We start from the raw sequence: 18,511 nt of genomic DNA, 5'->3' as shown, positions 1-18,511 counted from the left end.
TCTTAAGGATGGGGACTCCATAGGAATCAGCATCTCCTGGATCCCTGCCTGAGCCTCACAGTCCCAAAGCTTTCAGCTTTATTCCAGGCATATCTTTGGGAAAGCCCACTGCAAAACCAGTGAGGCCGATTCCGATTTCACCCCCGTAACCCTGGGCTTTGCACACCAGCATGGCCAGTGCTCTATGGGCTGCAAGCCGGGGGGACACCTGGGGCAGCAGCCGGGGGCAAGCTCCAGACCAGGGAGCAGTGGGTCCCCCTTCGCCGCCGGCAGCACTTGCACGGAGCTGCTGCGGGGAAGATGCAAAATATTCTGTGGTAGTGTGTGACAGCACAGGCGTCTGGCACGAATTACAGAAATCTCTGTTTAGTGCCTTTAGAAAACTCAGTAAAAAGACAGCTTTTCAACAACCCTGGGTTTCTCTTAATGCACTTTTTGAAGTCCACACAAAGACAATAAATTCCTCCAACATGCAACCAACCCAAAATCTCAGCAGCTGCCAGTGCAGAAGTCCTGCCCAGGCTTTTGCACGTAACCTCCAGTGCTGTGGCCGTGCTACTTTATATAATGGGGCCCGCTATAAGTTAACATGATAAAGTGGTGTATGAAAGAACTAAAACGGGCAGAACTAAGCCTGGGGGGAGCTGTGGACAGCTAATGGCGTAAAAGTAGTTTAGTCAGAATAATGGACACAGCAGAGCTGAAAAAAAGGAGTGCAACAAATCTTTGTTTCAGCATCATTTTGGCAACAAAAAAATTAATCGAAGGGGAGTGAGTTTCTTGATGCAATGCTAAACGTAACAGGGAAATTGCACTGCTGCTTACACACCAAGATATCTTTTCAAGTCACTTGGTCTTATACCTGCTGTGCAGAGGCTACTTGCCTCCTACAGACTGTAAAAATCATAATTTCTGTTAAGAGGTCATCACAGCTTTTTAACAATAAAGCAGTCATGACAGCAGAAATTATTTGTTTTTTCTACTTACTGTTCAAGATCTGCTCACTAACAGTGAGTAGCTCTCTGTACACAGAGACTTGGCTTTTTTTGAGTTTATATGGTGTCGGTTTTGCCTCCAATGTTTCATTTGGCATGTAGTGCTTGACAGTGCTAGCACTGGGCTGCAAAATAAATAAAGTAAGATTTTGTGGGGAGAAAATGTTCACTCAGAGATTCCATGGCTGAATATTGCAAAAACCTAGGAAAGGAATATTTAAGACAAGCCAGTGGGCAATCTTCATTCCTTTCCACTTCCAGCATCCTTTCCAACTTCTTTCTTTCCTCAACCACTTTAACTCCCAATAAAAAATAAATATGTTAAATTTTTAAAAAAGAAAATCTTCAATCCCTAAAGGACTTTATCAAAAAATGTCACCAGGGTCTCCTTGAACGCTGTTGGCTGAAGCTGCAAGGCTAATGTTCATGTCCATTAGTGAACATTAGAGTTAGTCTGATCTCTAATTTTACAGTCATCTTGCCTTCAATAGCCTGTAGGTTTTCTTTGGCAGGCTGCTTGTAATGATAATGAATTGATCACTGCTGGATTGCTCGAGAGCTACATGAGCTTTATAGACAGTCGGCTTAATCCTCCTCAGATTTACATTCACTTGGCTGTTCCAATTACCTCCACTGGGGCTGTGCTGGAAGTGCTTGCCATAAAGAAATGAAAACACCTAAACTGAACAAGATGCTTTTTAGCAACCAAATGTTGGGTTCCCCCCCCCCCTATCTTGGACTCAAGGCCTATCCAGGTTTCAAGTAGTCTGAGGTTTGTTGTATCCATAATATAATGTTTGAAGTCACAGACTGAACTGAGGACATGCCAAATAGCGAAAATGATCCCTGCCCCATCACTTCTGCAGTTTCTATAAAATGACTGGATTCAGGAAAGCAGGATAGGATGCAGCAGAAAGACACAGGGTGTTACAGTAAGTAACACAGCAGGATGCTGTTGTGGTATTGTTGTAGGCATCATGAGACTCAAGCAATTTAAGGAGATGCTCCTAATTATCCAAGGTGGCTTTGAATACATCAGTGATTCAAATTCAGGACAAATGAGGAGAGTATTCACATTAGAGGATATGACCTATATTTTCTTAACTCAGCCTACAGCTTTAAGACTATTATAGCATACCACTGTTTGAGCAGGGCACAGACTCATTGGTTGTCAAAGTTAGGTAGTCAAATTTTTAGTAATTGAGGTCAGACCAGTAAATATAAAATACAATGAACACTTGAGTGATATCAAAATTTATGCTACTCTAAAATTGCAGCTATCTTTCAACGTGTGTCCAGAAGTGACAAAGAGAATACTACATCATACTAGAACACCTTGCTTTTAAATTGTAGGGCCAGCACCACTTTTTCTAAAACCCAGAATTTTGCATTTCATTCTCCTTTCACACTCCTTGTGCTGACCGTGGAGTTTTCAATGTCTGGCAGATTTGTATGTCATCGGGATCAATCAACAGGATAAAGATCAAAATCCTGTAGGGTCTTCGGACACCACAGAACTATGGAGCCTTTCTTTTATTTCGTGCAACAGGATCTGGAGCTTGGAGCGACTGGGCACTAGTGTGACATAAATGTACAAACAATGGCTCAGGGGACAGGTAGCAGAGCCTGCTGTTATTCAGCTTTAAAAGTACATATTTAACATTACCCAGTAGTTAATTTAATTTGACATGTGTTAGTGGTCTACATGAAATGAGTTTTTGATGTCTGCCTAGTCCCTGGTAAAAAATTGCCAGCACTAAACTGATTATGACTTTAGTTAGAACTTCTCTGAGTCATATCTGCTGTCACAGGCTCTGTCAAGGACTACGACTGATTCTGCTGAACAGCACGTGCATGCCCGCATTACCACCGACAGTTCCACTGAAATTTTACTCACAAGTAAAATTAGGATCCAGCTTCACATTCCCACAGCATCTCTTGTAATTTCAGCATTCTAATGCTTGCTATGGCAATGCTCATCACAACGCTGGTGGTGTTTCGAGGCCCTACCTGCTCCCAAGGGAGAGGACTCTGTCCTTCTGAGCTTTCATCCTGCCACCTCTCAAGGCACTACATCTCTGCTGGAAAAAAAAAAAAAAACCAAAAAAAAAACAGAGAAACAAGCATAAACATTTATTAGCACTTCACGTTACGCTGCAACAAAAAGATGTGGAAGAAGCATCACCTGCTCTTCAGAGACTCAAGTCACAGTTCAAATTACAACCCTTCAATATTCTTTAGGTGAACACCTTTAACTTTCAGTCATGTTCCTGTCTAGCCTTTAGCAGCAATTTGGCTTTTAGGGTGAGCTAAGCAAAGTAGAAGTCAATTCATTGTCATTATTAATGTTGTTGATTGGCATCTGAATGACAGTTTTCCTCTGGGAACAATCTGAAATGTTTTGCTGCGGTAACATATGTTCCGGGTGGCATGGAGAAGGTATTTACTATTGGACATATGATGGGAGAATGCTAGATAGTAAAAAGTATAATAAAGAGCTATACCAGAAGGAGTGAAAACTTTAAATGATGGAAACAGCCTATTTAGGTATCACTTTGGTGAGGTTCGAGATGTCTCAATCATATAGGGAACTTGGAGGTTTAGAGCATTAGATACAGGATACTTGGGATTTGGGAGCCTCTTGTAGGTTTAGTCTGAAATATTAATTTCCTTCAGAAGTAGTCTTTTGGGAAGGTGAAGGAGCTGTTGAAATAATTCACTCTCCAACTGCAAGACACAAAGGTCAAGATTAAAAAACCACCAAAGTGGTCTCCTCAGCCTTCCTTATTCTTTTACTATGTTCTATTACTCTAAGACAGAGGACAGCTGACTTACACGGGAGTGGGGATGTTTTTTCCTATTTATATGGAAACAGGATATTTTTGTTGTTGTTATTGCAACCACTGAAACAAAACAAAGAGAGTTCCCTTAGGAAACCAGAGGAGTTCTCTGGTGCCATAGCTAATCTGAAGAATTCCCCTTGCTGATGGAGGCCACTTCAAAGCCATAAGAATGTAGAAATGCCTGATCTGCACCAGATCTAAGGTCCATCTTGTCCAGCATCCTGTCTCCAATGCTGGCTGGGGGTGGACGCAGAAAAAAGAGCAGGTCAAGTGGGGACTGACATTTCCCAAGCACACTCGTCGGGCTCCCAGCGCAGGAATCTCTAGGATTTCCTGAGCCAGAGGTGATCTATTTCCTTTTAATAACCATTAGTGGATTTTTCTTCTACATGTCAGTAGGTCTCTTCGGCTATTTTCCTGTGTATTCTCCGTATCCCAGAAATGTCTCAATTTAAATACACACACCCTAACCCCTGAGGACAGACCCGCTCTGCCAGTATAAAGGTGCATGCATCACTGCTTCATGAGAATGGTAGGATTCTGTCCCATTATAAAAGCAGTTTAATCCTTCTAGAATTCTCCACATTAGGCATTATGGAAATATCTCTAAAAATTGTACAGCTACACACTTAATAAATATATAAATGCAAAGCTGCATTTAAATCACAACCATAAAGGCCTTAGTTAATCGAAAAGTGATTGAACTAGAACAGAATGGTTCAGGTGGAAGGAACTTACAATGATCATCTGGTCCAACTGAGTTAGTAAATATTACTTAAGCAGTCTCCAAAGCCTTAGCCCAAGCTCAATGCTACACTGCCAAGGAATAAGGACATCCAGAGTTACCTAGTGAAAAAAATCACACCAGAAAGGGGTAACTCCAGATTCTTTCATGGCACTTATCCTACCATCATTCTTTCCTTCGAAAATATGTGAGCTTTAGGACCCATTTACACTGTGACCATTTTATTTCTCATTTTATTGAAGAAAAGATTATTCCAAACAGAAATGTTTGATAACTAACAGTGCCCCTTTCACAGTATATGTCAGCTTTTGTTACCTGTTGCCAAAAAAAGTCATTATTTTTAAAACACTGCTAAGAATTCATCACCCTGTTGCAAGACTATGTTCTCTGCAGGGTATATCAAGACTCAGAAGTATGTGACAGGTATTCTAGTCAGAAAAGTAACCAAATAAATAAATTAAAATGACATTTCCAGTGCATACTAAGGTAAATTAGCCTGCACTCAGAGAGAGAAAGAGGACAATGATCATTCAACAAGCGATGTGCTCATATGCCAACCAAAACCCTGCTGCACAGAAAAAAAAAAAACAAAAAGGGCCATCATAAATGAGGTGACTTTGGCACATCAAGTACCAAATACCTGTGTGGTTACAAACTTTCACATACTCATCATCTAGGGAGATACTTATCTTGTTAAATAAAACATGCACCTGGCCCCTTAATTGTCAGCTATAATTGACAACCTCACCAGCTCAGAGCACTTTCTTTCCACCCATACCTCATTGATGAAAGTAATCAGACAATGACTAATGGTGCTTTAAGTGCATGATATCTTGGGAAAGACTCCAAGCATATATAAGACCAATGGGTGTTTTGGTCATCTAGCATGAGGTCAACACTAGTTGGGAATTTTCTGATTAAAAAAACCACCGAAGTCAAACCACTTTATGCATTTACATATCCATTTCAGTTAATTTCTGTTAAAATACAACCAAAGCCTCCCATGGAGAAATTCTCTGATTCCATTTCAGCTCACCTAGCAGGAAGGCATCATACTCCAAATGTCTACAGCTCCAGACGCAGCCATGGGATGGTTCTCTTCATCTCATAACAGCCTTCTCCATGGGGCACGTACAATATTTGGGTTCCAGACTCCACAAAAGGGTAGATTAAAAGCTCTTGAGAGAGCTTGTTTGTGCTAGAGTTTTCAATGTCCCTCATCACTCAAGATCTCATAGAGAGCTGGTAACCTTCATGGAGCCAGGAGAGACAGTCTTACGTACAGGTGATGTACAAGGCATTGAACAAGGAACTTGGTACCTCATCTGGAAGAAAGTGTCATCTTCTGGTCACCGGTATTCAGGAAAGATCAATTCAGAACAGGAAGGAAGGAAGGGAACTATCTAAATTAAAAGACCTTGCTGGCAAGAGAACAAATTTGGATTAAAATTACTATTAACAGCACCATCAAAACGAGGTGCTAGAATAGTCTTTTAGCAAGAATAATAAGGAAAAGGAATTTAACTGGTTCAACTGGACTTTGTTCAGTTAGTTCATGAAAGGAAACACATGGAGTAGTTGCCAATGAAAATAGGAGACTGGACTTGAGGACTTTCCAATCCCACTTTCCAATGCTACCTTGATGTTAGCATTTGGCAATCTTACACAAAACGTGTATTTTCTTACACCATTAGATACAGTCTCTCACCTCCCACCTTGAAAATTAAAATGGAGAAAAGTATTTTACCCCATTTCTACCATCTTCTACCCAACCCTACACATAGACTTCATTGATTAAATACTGAGCAGGTATTCTGATCTCTTACTGGGTAATCACCTTATTGCCAGCTTCTTATTCTGTGCCATTCTCCTAAAATCAACACAGCAAAATACGTAACAGGAATTTTAGCCGTCGGCCTGATTATCCAGGTTAGACAAAGGTAAGGGGGCAGATCACGTCCAGTTCTCATGTGCCCCATCTCCACTGAGAGGCTGATGCAGGACAGAATATATCCTTACTATGAAGTGGTCTCTCTGCTGGATAAAGTGATCACTTTTTTACTATTACTTTTCTCTTTCTGAATATAACACGGAGCAGCATCATTAGGATTGAATTACACAGCTCTCAGATAGCAAACCCAGAGGAATACTGTTTAAATGACAGAAATTACTGTACATTGCCACTTATGCAGATTAGTGCAAAGCTCATCTCATGATGTGTGTCCTTCAGCTTCAAGGGAGCTTGTTTGAGTCCCTTCTCACTTGTGTTAGTATAAATCTAGAATAATTTCATGAAAGTCAATACATCGTATCTGAATACATGTCTGCAGCAGGGAAATCTCTGCCCAGGGTTACTACTTCATTAATTTCTGATTCTTTACAGCTCTTGAACTGCTGGTTAACTTACCAAAACATTGCACATCTAGAAGTCCAGGCATGAAAACAACACTAACTACATCAAAAGCAAAGAAGAAACGAACTGGAAATCCATGAATTAATCCTTTCCAACAGTCACATGAAATTATAGCATGGCTGCGACATGAAAAATGGATTTCCATTGCTCTTTTGTTAAAATGATTAATTTCTCCACTATCACGCTTTATTTCTGTCAAAACCACTTGCAAATAAAATCTCCGTTTGCAGCCATTTAAAATGTTAAAACCTGGGATGTGCAGGAGTAAGCAGTCATACAACTTTAAATCTATTTGTGCATCTTAGTCTTCATAAAATAGCTGCTTTTGTTGTATTTTAATTCTGGTAGCAAGCCAACTGGGGCAGAGGCCCAGAAGATCTACTTTGCACCTTTAATGACTCCCACGACCCTGTCTTTAGTCGTTCTGGGAGTCAACTACTTAGCGTGTTACGGACACTCAGAACTTTAAACACATCAAAACAACTTACCTGGGACTACTCAGGTCAGTATCCACCCTGCTAGACCCCAGAGGTGTGGGAAAAGTCACGTCTCTCTTTCTCATGGGGTATTTTACTACTAAATGGAAAAGATCTAGCAGAGGAGCTGCCGTTATGCCCAGTCCTGGGAGCAGCCCAACGGCCAGCGTAGCGAGCCAAGGTGTCCAGGCTGAGCCAGCAGCATGGTTTTTTCTGTAGTAAAAGAACATGTCCCTTTTCTCAAATTTGACCTGGTTTTGAAACTGGAAGAAATCTGCAAAAGGTTTTGTTTTCTAAAACAAAGCCACTTTGTCATGGAAGTCCTCAGAGGTTCTAAATGCCACTTAGGGGGAGGGCAGCACACAAAATCCTGCAACCTACAGGCTGCTGTTCTTTGCTCAGGACCAGAAGACAGGCGAGTGAGCCCCGCAGAGGGCACTGTTAGCTCAGCTGTCCTCGTCCCCTCCCCGCCTGCTCCCCCACACACACTCCCACCATAAAAGAAAGGTATTATTAGTAGATCTAACACTTTCTGATTATTATTTTACCTGCTGCTCCACGAAAGCTTCCACTCATCTCCAAAAGCAAACAGTACATTGCACTCCTCTCGGCAGCATCCTCCTCCTCCAGCTTTTGCCAAGGTTTTCTTTCCACTGAAGAATGCTTTCTTGACCAAGAACATTTATTTATACCTCGGAGGGTGCCAGCTATGCCAGGACCCACATCTACTCACAGCTCTCTGACCGCCTCTGGCTTTGGGGTACGTAGAGCCGTGGTCTTCCACCGGTACAGATGTGCTCTGAGGCACAGTTAGGTCCCGACTCTGCCCAGCCTTTCTGAGATACTTAGCCAACAGCCTAATGTGGAGAAAGCACGGTTTCTGTATGGCTGGAGAACATTTAAAGACTTACACAGAGGGTCTCCACAACAAGCAGGGAACAGAGCCGAAGATGAGGAAAGGGAGAGCCTGAAATTTCAGGTCCAGTTCTTAGATTTCATTTTAGAAGCAAGGTTCATGTCAGTTCGTATTTTACCACAGAGGTTTCACCCATCCTCAAAATGAGGAGAAAACTTTGATGTGACCTCTAACGGGTATTAAATAGAAAGAGGTACACCACAGCCACACGTGTCAATCAGCTTTCTTTACTGCTTCCATCCAGCTTCCACTCCCTTTGACAAAGTAAGCATGGGGATGTATGGAGTAAAAAAAAAATAAAAATCGTTCAAATGTATTATTTAGCTACCCATGGAATATAAAGCCTTGCAGAAAAAATACATGAAGCTGAATAACTTGACTTCCATTCAAATTCATATAAATTGAAACAGAACTTAAGTTACACAGGTTGACACTTATCATAAGGCAGTTATCACCACCATTGGGGGTTTATTTGATGTTGATAGGGCAATACTGTTGAAATGTAAATAATTCCAACTGCTGTTATTTTATTTCCATGGTTTTACAATATTGTAGTCAAGCTACTTTTACTCTTACTCTCCAAATAGCTTGATTTTATACAAGTCACAGAATTATGACAAAAGATGTCCATTATCCACACACAGATAAACACATGCACATACCATTTAATTCAAACATACTGAGAATATGTCTCACCCAATTAATGGAAAAATACTTCAGCTGGACAAGGAAATTAAGTGACAAAATGATATTATTAGGATAATTTTGCAGCCACTTTTTATTCCAAAAAGTTGTATTTTTGTAAACCTGACATTTCCAAAACAGTGCAAGTGAATTAGAATACAGGTGAACACAAGCTTCTAAATACAGGTGACATCAATAAGAGTGAACACATTCTTCCAACCACAAGTTCACAAAAAGAAAGACACAATTTTACAATACATAGGAGTGACATTCTAAGAAAAAGGAGTGACGAAGTTGCAGGTGCCCTACTGCATATGCAAACCATGCTCCAAAAGCATTTATAGTCTTCATGCCAGTTTAATCAATGTACACTAAATGAACGAAAACCTACTTTCCAAGAAACCCTAGCAAACAGATGAACTTGGACAAAGGTAGAAATTAGTTCCATTACTCCTTTATTCCTTTACTGAAAGCAATATTATATATTCCCACCCCACACGGATACTATGCTTGGATGCTTGAAACTTGTGCAAGACTCCAAAATGTGCCCATAAACAGATGACATTCGAGAAAGTCAATGCTAAATATTGCCCAACACAATCTTTGCGCCACTGTTGCTTTCAGCAAGCCGAGCTACCTGCGCATCACTGACTTGTACGTACGATCCTTCCCACTCATGTGTCATATCAGCTGTCCTCACTGGTATGCTTGGCATTGCAAAAGCCTTTGCCACTTTGAGATGAAAGGATCGCTTAAGTGGTTTACAGGCCTGGGGTTCACAACAAGAAAAATTTCTCTCTCAGATAATCCAAGTGATTTGCGAGGCGACTTCGATGCAGAGACTGCTCCAGTGTTTTCTACAGTTTGCTGACTTCCTCCTTGTAATTGAGCAAATTAAAAACTAGGTTTCTTCAGAAAAACATAGCTAGTATTTTCATTAGCTACAATGGCCAAGTACCAGAGTATACCATTGGCACAGCCTCAGAGTACACCACCCCTGCTCTTGCAGGGGTGAACGGATGGAAATTCACCTCCAAGTAGACGCTTCGTTTTCAAATGGAATGGTCACAAAACACACTGTGAAAGGTGTTAAACGTTTTCAGCTCTCAGGTATTGAAATTAATCCCTGTGCTGTGGGCCACAAAACTCCGCAGTGACTGTGATCTTGATATCAAGATGGAAATTAAGTAGGGCTGCAACAGCATGGGCTATGCGTTAAATGAATTTTCCTCTAATATTTTTTCCCCTTTCTTCCTGATCGTATTTTACTGAGATCGTTTCCTTCCTACCCTAAAAGCAACTTCAAGGGTACTATCTGTAAGAAGCCACCCTGCAAGCTTCAGGGGTCAAACAAAAGATCTCTCAGGTGCCAGATGACGCATTTGAAAATGTTACTGCCCCACTTCCAAGCTTCCATCTGCATAGCTCAGAGCCAGTGCAAAGTCAGACCGCTGCAAAAAGAACGCGATGCCAATTCAGCAAACCTTTCAATCAAATTTGTCCAAGGCAATTGATGGCTTTGTCCCGAAATGGATTAACCAGAGAGAACCAGTACAACGACTTGCCACAGCTCTGCCTGCACAAGCAGTACAGCACAACAAAACTCACAAGCAGCTGACAGATGGGAACTTCCAGAGCCCTGGAAGCAATTTCCAAAGTAACCATGTCTCTAGTTTTTGGTACTATTACATTTATTATGATTTCTTAATTAAAAAAAAAAAACACAAACCAACAAAAATCAACCAGCAGATCTATAGCCCAGCTATTTCCTACACATTCTTGGAGTATATTAAGTTTTCTTAAGATTTTTGCGTTAGAAACTAATTGCAACCAACTGATGTTAGTGGAGTGTTTTTGTTAGGTTTGTTCAGTTACTTTTTAAAGAGTGGAACAGTGCATCTACAGGACTTTAATACTAAGCACTGGTATGTTTCATTGTCAAATCTGACTATCCTAACTGGAACCAAGCAAGAGCCACAATGGAATTTGACACACAAAAAAAAATAAAATGAAGAGTATACATGTAAAAACAAAAGCATCTGTGACAACAGAACTACTGAGTACCTAACAGCGATGCTACTAAGAATTTATGGATTATTTCAAGAATATGTCACTAATCTGGCCAACAACTACATTTTCACTGTGTGACAACTTGTGCTGGATCAAGAGTAGACAATTCAAGTCAGAGAGCAAAAAATTCCAGTGTGGGCAATATCAAGTGGGATTTGCATTTATTTGTTTTTTACTATAACCAAGTAAGAAAAACATTCCTTGCTTTGAGTAAAAAAAAAATTAAAAATTGTCCACCACAATATGAAATGCTAAATGGGTATTTTACCTTTTTAAAGTCTTTTCTTCATATACTTTAAAAAGATGTTCCAAAGGAGTAAATGATCTTGAATTTTAAAATATTGCATTTTGGCAGATGTGAAAGTAAATTTCTGTTTAGAAAGTGGAAATGAGGCATTAAAACTTTTCAAAGTGAAATTTCTCTATTTTTGGATAGAAACTTTCAAATTCAGTTAGATTCACAACTAGTTTCACTTGTCCCCTGAATTATTTTTTCAGCAAATTTACTTTTTGATAATTTGGGGATGGTAGTAGTTTTAAAGAGAGCAGATACGGAAAATTCCTTCTAAATAAATGGACTTTTTTTTTCAGCAAGTATTTTAAGTAATCTCTTATTCAGAGTTGTGAATCAATCTCATGTCCAACTTATGTCAGTCTTACGCCTTTTTCAAAACCAAAAAAATAGATACATTAGGTTTAAATACTAGCAAAGCTAAGTGATGTCAGAAATATCGTTCTGTGAGGAAATCAATAGCCTCTAATACAACAGTCAAAGGCCATCAGCCTTTTGGTTTTGCATTCTGATGAGAAATCTGCTAGTCCATTACCCGTGGTTATAACAGGATTTTGCCTCAGCAGGTTTTTTTTTCAGATTCTGGCTTAAATATTCATTTGTCATACAAAACCTGTCAAATCACCCATGATTGTTTTAAGGAAGATAACTGAATAGAGTAATAGCTTTTCTTGTCAAACGTTGAATCAATACACTTCATTCACTTAAAAACCATCTTCTGCCTAATGGGTGCAGATAGTTAAGTTAATAAATATTGATCAATACTATAGTAATAGCAGGCACTTAATGCCAGTGGGGGGAAAACAGCAAACAGGAATACGGATGTGGTTATTTTTTTTTTTAAATGTGAAGCTGTAATGAATTTGGCAAGGAAGAGTAAGAATAAGACCTGTTCTCAAGCATATTTCTTGTATGTTCTCTGCATTCAAGTTTCTGAACTTCCAGCAGTTCTTTTACCTTACCCTCATGGAAGGAGACATCCTACAACCATTCATTCCTGTTTCTCCTCCACTTGCTACCACAGAGCTCAACCCTTCTTTCCCTTACATGGATTTTATGCCAACCAGACATTTGCTTCTTATTTACACAAGGTGCAAAGTACAAGTAGAATCTAAACCCAAGTCTTACAGAGTTCCACTATTCCTATTCAGAAATACAAGGGCTTTTTGAAAAAACGTGATTGGATTAATTACAACTAAGTTTCTTCTAACGCAGCAAATGTTCTGCTAAGGAATTACCAGTGAACAAAGCGGCAATCTGAGATCCAGTAACATCTGCACCTTGACTAAACTTCCTTCTTAACGCTTGAGGAAGGATGACATTCAGTACTTGGAACATACAGATAGGGAATCTCAAGACCCAAAGATTCCAACATTTTAACCCTTGCATCTACTTATCTCTCTTTAAAATCACCATATAAACAAACTCAAGACTCATGTGTAAAATTCACAAGGCAGTCATAACACTTGTAGCTTGTAGCAATTTATCATTTGCTTTGATAGCAACAGATCACAATCATTAACAGTAGCTTCATTTCATTATTGTTTTTTAATTCCAAGGAATTTATCAATGCCATAGTGGTTGGCCCAATTACATCCCTCTGGTATCTCAACTGCACAGTCCTAGACCATTATCAAGTACTAGGGACTGCAAGAGAAACTTCCCAAAGGAAAACATTCTGTGATGCTCTTTCTTCAGTGAGCCAAAGCAAGCTACAAGTCTTGCTACGTGCCACCGAGGAAGCATTTTCATCCTCTCCCATTCAGGCCAGTAAAGGATAAACTCAGATACAGAACATCACGTCTGTGTCATACTTTAGGTTCTATAGTTTATAAACCAAACACCGAATTCAACTCAAAAAGAGAGATAGAGAAAAGACTTTGGCTTATTGCCATTAAACGGTCTATATACAGCATTACCAAGCCTTGCAAATTAAGTGTATGAGGATTTCAGCTATTTTTATCTGCAAATCTCTCTTTTTCTCTCTTGTGTTGAAGTTTAAAAGTACAATAGGATTTTTATATATACATATATGTATTTCCAAGGATTTAGCCAGATATCAGTGCTTGAGTGAACTATATAGCTATTCAATAGAAACTATAAAACATTGATACAAATATAAAGACATAATCAATATAAAAAGCTTATATTTATAAAAAATATTTTTAGGTAACAGTCTTCCCCTGAGGGTATACCACATAGTTGGATTCATAAATATTGCTCTGCACTGCAGCTTGGTTACCAAAGTTCAAAGTTCAGCTCTTAAATGAAGTGTAAATCGCTCCAGTCACCTGACATGGCTGCAGTGGTTGCCTCAGGATATGTTCCCTAGCTTGTTGGAGTGATAAAGACACAGCGTCAGTGGGGTCTCCGAAAAATCTGGAGAAGATTCCTTCTTCCACATATGGAAGATACGAGAGCAGGACCTACAGGCTAGCAAGCGCGTGTCACATGACTGGGCTTTAGTTTTCGTGGGCAGTTCACTGATTTTTCTGGACCCAGTCCCAACTATCTTCATTCTCCTTTCTGCTCTTTTCGGCTTCAATAATCTCTTTGTACCTCCGGCGGAAGAAGCCCATCTGCAAATCAAGAAGAGATGACAGCGGTAAGTAACAGTATTGTTAAATTGAAGCTTACTTTGTCAGAAAACGGTGTGCAGGAAAAAAAAAAAAAAGCACAGGTGTTCATATCTAATTTCTCCTAGTGGTAATCTGGAATCACAGCTCCTTGTTTACATCAATATGAATGAGATCAAACTGGGTCCCAAATCCTCACAAGTACTCTGCTCCTTATTGATGAACTACTCTGAGGAAAGAGCCCTCTTATATGAAACACATTTTAAAAAAATAATTATATGAAGTATTTCTAATAAACACAGACCAGAAGAGGTGAATACAGGTTTATTGGTTTCACATACAGACTAACGCATAATCTGGATCTGAACCTAAAGCCAGGCTAGCACCTGGGTCCTGAGTAAATGCTGCCAGAGCTTTATGAACTGTACTCTCAGTGTCCACAATGGCACAAAACAACAGATCGGAGGAATACAGTGCACCCACCTCCCAGCACCCAAATTCCAACTATCAGCCTTTCTTGTAAGAAACTCTTCCAGAAAAGCCAGCACGGTCTATTGTCTATCGCAGGTGCCCCACCACCATTCTGAAGAGCTCTGCTGCCATTTTGGCGTACCTGTCTCCAGAAGTATCAGCCCACTGCTGTGTGCAACCACAGGTACCTCTTCTCCTGCCAGTAACCACTCTAAGTTCAGGTCTCAAATTCTCTATCTAAGGATCATTTATCTTAAGATGCTTTGGAGGAAACCGATAGCTACAGGCTCTTCTTTTTGCTAAACAGCTTCCCTCATTTCGGTGTTACCAGTTGTGTAATCTACAGCTCAGAAGGCAAAATACGAGCCTGATCCTACAAAATGCGGAGCATCAACAATAACTCCTCCACAAGCTTTCAAGATGCTGCAGGGCAGATAATCACTTTTGCATATCTCCTTGTTTCATAAACCTTTGTACTTAGTTAAAGAAATGCAAGTAGTTTTCATTTCAGTTTGGATAAAAACTTCTTGTATCTTTGGCTTTTTAAGTCTTTCAAATAAACAAAAATGATTTTAATAACAGAGTTTGGTAAGCATGCAAGAATAACTCCTCAAGCTTAGCAGTGCACTATTGAGAACATTGAATCAATATTTTGTTCATCATAATTAAACATTTATGTAACTCCTACCACTCTAAACCTGTTTCCTTACTCCTGCTGTGTAAAACATGATGCTTTAGTCTTCCTTTATCAACCAGTTATTGCCATCCTTTATTCCCAAATTGGCTATATGTATGAATATTTTGTGCAGTTTTGTCACTGCTAAGTTTCTGTTAAGTTGGGCTTTTCAGTTTCAGTTCTTTAGCAACTTTAATTTTCTTCAAGTACATTTTAATTCAGAGAGGTCTGAAAGACAGCTTGTTCAAAGTGCTGAGGGTGCTTCTCCAGCAGAGCTTCCTAAAGCCCAGGTCCATGCCAGTGCCCCCAGATACACCCTGAAGGCACAGCAACATACGACCAGACACACACCGTCCTCTCACCACCCCACGCCTCTGCCGCTTGGCTTCCATGCAATGGACAAAGAAGCTCTGCAGTGTAACAAGCCCCTTGTTTGGGTAACCGTGGACCACACTCTGGGGCATGCTGTTAATCTAGAGACAGGTGCACCCTGCTGAGTGCATAGATGTACATTACACACACACCTACAACCACTTTAAAAATACACAATACGTAGAAATACACATAAATGCCTATGATCTCAATTTTACAGAGGTCCCATGACCTTCTGGAGGTCCCCACTAATAACCGGAATTAGACTGTAAAAGCCTAATTCTCCAGGAACAAATGTTCATAGTCTTGTCTACAGACTGCAGACATTGTCTCTTTCCCATCTATCATAAGCAAAGCTTTATCTGCTGCTCAAGACATGCAAATGCATGGATAATGGTGGTTCTGTTCTGAAAAACCACCTCACAAAAGGGACACTGTTGAATTTTGGAGGGCCACGTCTCCCTCACCTCCCAGCATCTTTCAGAATACTGTATGCAAGGATTCAGAAAAAGAAAATTAAAGAAGAATTTCTCTGGTTCCCTGTTTTTCAAATGTGCTCCAGAAGTCAGATCAAGTTCTTTCTTTAGCAGAAAAATATTGCTACTAGTAATTTTTGTACTTGTACCTACAAGCTGTACCAGTGCAAAGGATGTATTTTGAGATGTCCTCAAGACAGCACCATCATAAAATCCCAGTGAAATTTCACCATTGATGCCAACATTCTTTGGTTCAATAGAAACTTAGAGCAAATAGCACGTTTCCCTAAATTTTCATAGTCTAAAATGAAGATGAATTATTTTATTGATAATGGAAAAAAAAAAAGAAAAAGCATAAGAACCTACTCCTTCGTTGTTCTGCCCCAGTAGGATTAATCATAGGTACTTCTTTTAGTCACAGGAATCTACAGATACTCCTTATATATGCTCAGGGAGCAGATGTGTTGAAGAAGTGGGTGCCATTTTTGTATTAGCAGTTTTTATAACAGACCTACATGCTCTGCACATTAGAAAAGAAAATTGCCACAGGACTTTGTTTCCTAAGATTAACAAGAGAAGTTCAATTTGTAGCTTTTAAAAACAGGTTTTAAACCCTTAAGGTTTCCATCCTTCATGCAACCACATCCTTGGTACAATAAAATCCTCTATTGAAGTTATAATCAAAATTATAGAAAGGCTTTTTAATTTCCTTGAGGGCCAAACAAACAAAAGCAAACTCCTTCCCACTGTTATTTTAATAAAAATTGTCTGTTTGTGAACATCTGCTTTAGGAATTATCTTTAAAAGTTGGTTATGATAGTTTTGGTATTTTAATGTTTTGTTTCTGGATACAGAATGTTTTTGTATAACTTTCCAGTAGGGCAAAAAAGTGAGCTGAAGACTATAATAAATATTAATGAAGCATGAAACCCTACATCTAGAGGTGATTCCACGACAAATCTATATAAGTTTACTTGCTGTAAATGATGTGGATAATCTAAAATTATGTAGAGGACTTAAATTAAGTGCAAGCAAAAAGAGAAACTGGACCTTAAGGATTTTTTATTTTTTACCCTTTTCTTTTAAATAGTTATCAGGGATTAGATGTATTTCCCATCCCTGAAAGGCAAGGATGTGCTTTGTTACGGGATACTGTTCCTTAGTGTTAATGCTGTATATTTCCACTTAACACAGTAGGGTCCCTATCATCACCAGAAAGAGGTTTTCTTTGTAATGGCTGTGAAGAAATCACAACATAGTCATTGTCTCACCAGAGAACACACAACCCACATGTTCATCTCCTTACAATAAAGTGATTTCATTAAAAATGATAGCAATATTAACCCATATGGTGAGGGCAGATCAGTGCCTGTGGCAAGTTGGAGAGAACAAGGGAATTTAAAAGACAGTGAGGAGATCCAGCGGTAATGAGGAGGAGGACACTTGGACTAAAGCAGGAGAACTGATGCAACATGGGACCAAGTATACACTGGCTCTTTTGTCACTGGGGCAGAAGTGACACCAGAGGATCCTTCTTCTGTGGCTAATGCAAAGCCCTTAAGAGGACTCATAAAACCCAGCGAGGACAGCAGTGCGGGGACTCAGTCCTGGATTTCATGCAGGGAGGAGAGATCCTCAGCTTTAACAGGAGCATTGCTGTAATGTCACTTATGGAATGGCTGTTTACAGGGGGGCAATAGTCTCCAAGTCATGTTTCTTGGGCAATGAGTCTCTAACATTGCTCAACATTCCCGGACTTTGTTTTCCATATATACAGACATATGCATGTGTGTGCATGTACACATACTGATGTATGGAAACGGCAAAGGAATGCCCAAGTCCAGAGCTGTGATCCCATCACAGTCTGTGAGTTCGCACCACCACATCCAAGGAACAGGCTGATGACAATATTTTGATGGGTAAACATCTGACTGGGGAAGGCACTCATGAGAGGAAGAGCAATAGCAGAACACATAGGAGGCAAGGAAAGGGTACTGTGGGAAGCTGAAGGGTTACAATGGAAGAAGAGGCATCAGCCACCAACGACAATGCAGGAAATGAAAAAAAGGGAACGACAGCCAACATTTCAGAGTTGGGTGAAAATTATTTGAGAACACTGAGAAGGCCCTCAAGTTACGGGCCTTTTGGGTCAGTGTGGCTGAAAGAGCCACACTGTGTCTTGGGAGTGGGACACTGCTCAGCATGCACCGTGCTTTACTCTTAACCCTGGCAGACTTCACCAGAGGGGAATCGCTGTGCCAAGGGCACCATGTCCTACTTTGTTTCTTCTGTGTACAAACACAAAGGAGAAAGAGGGCCATGGAAGACTTTGGGGATATAGGGATAGTCCCAAAATTCTGGAGCTATCAGTGTCACTCACAATGCGTTCATACCCCATGCCAGGAAAAGGAGAGAGCATTTGAATTGTCTGTGAATCCACAGAAGTGTTTCCATCTGCCATGATAAGCAGCAAAGATGTCTGCTTGCTTTTAAACAAATCCAAACA

General features: G+C 40.0%; 1 protein-coding gene across 1 annotated transcript in view; it reads right to left on the bottom strand.

Moving 5' to 3' along the window:
• Window positions 1-8,832: 8,832 nt before the first annotated feature.
• Window positions 8,833-18,511, bottom strand: part of ITGA9 (integrin subunit alpha 9) — a 231,036-nt gene continuing 221,357 nt past the window's right edge. The window contains exon 28 of the mRNA XM_080383261.1: window positions 8,833-14,013. Coding sequence (XP_080239387.1) covers window positions 13,915-14,013 — 99 coding nt within the window. The 3' untranslated portion in view covers window positions 8,833-13,914. The remainder of the gene's footprint in view (window positions 14,014-18,511) is intronic.

This window comes from Falco punctatus, assembly GCF_963210335.1.
Source record: "Falco punctatus genome assembly, chromosome: 4".
NCBI classification, from domain to species: domain Eukaryota; kingdom Metazoa; phylum Chordata; class Aves; order Falconiformes; family Falconidae; genus Falco; species Falco punctatus.
Note: the sequence above shows the minus strand (reverse complement) of the source record. Positions and strands in the feature narration are given on the sequence as shown.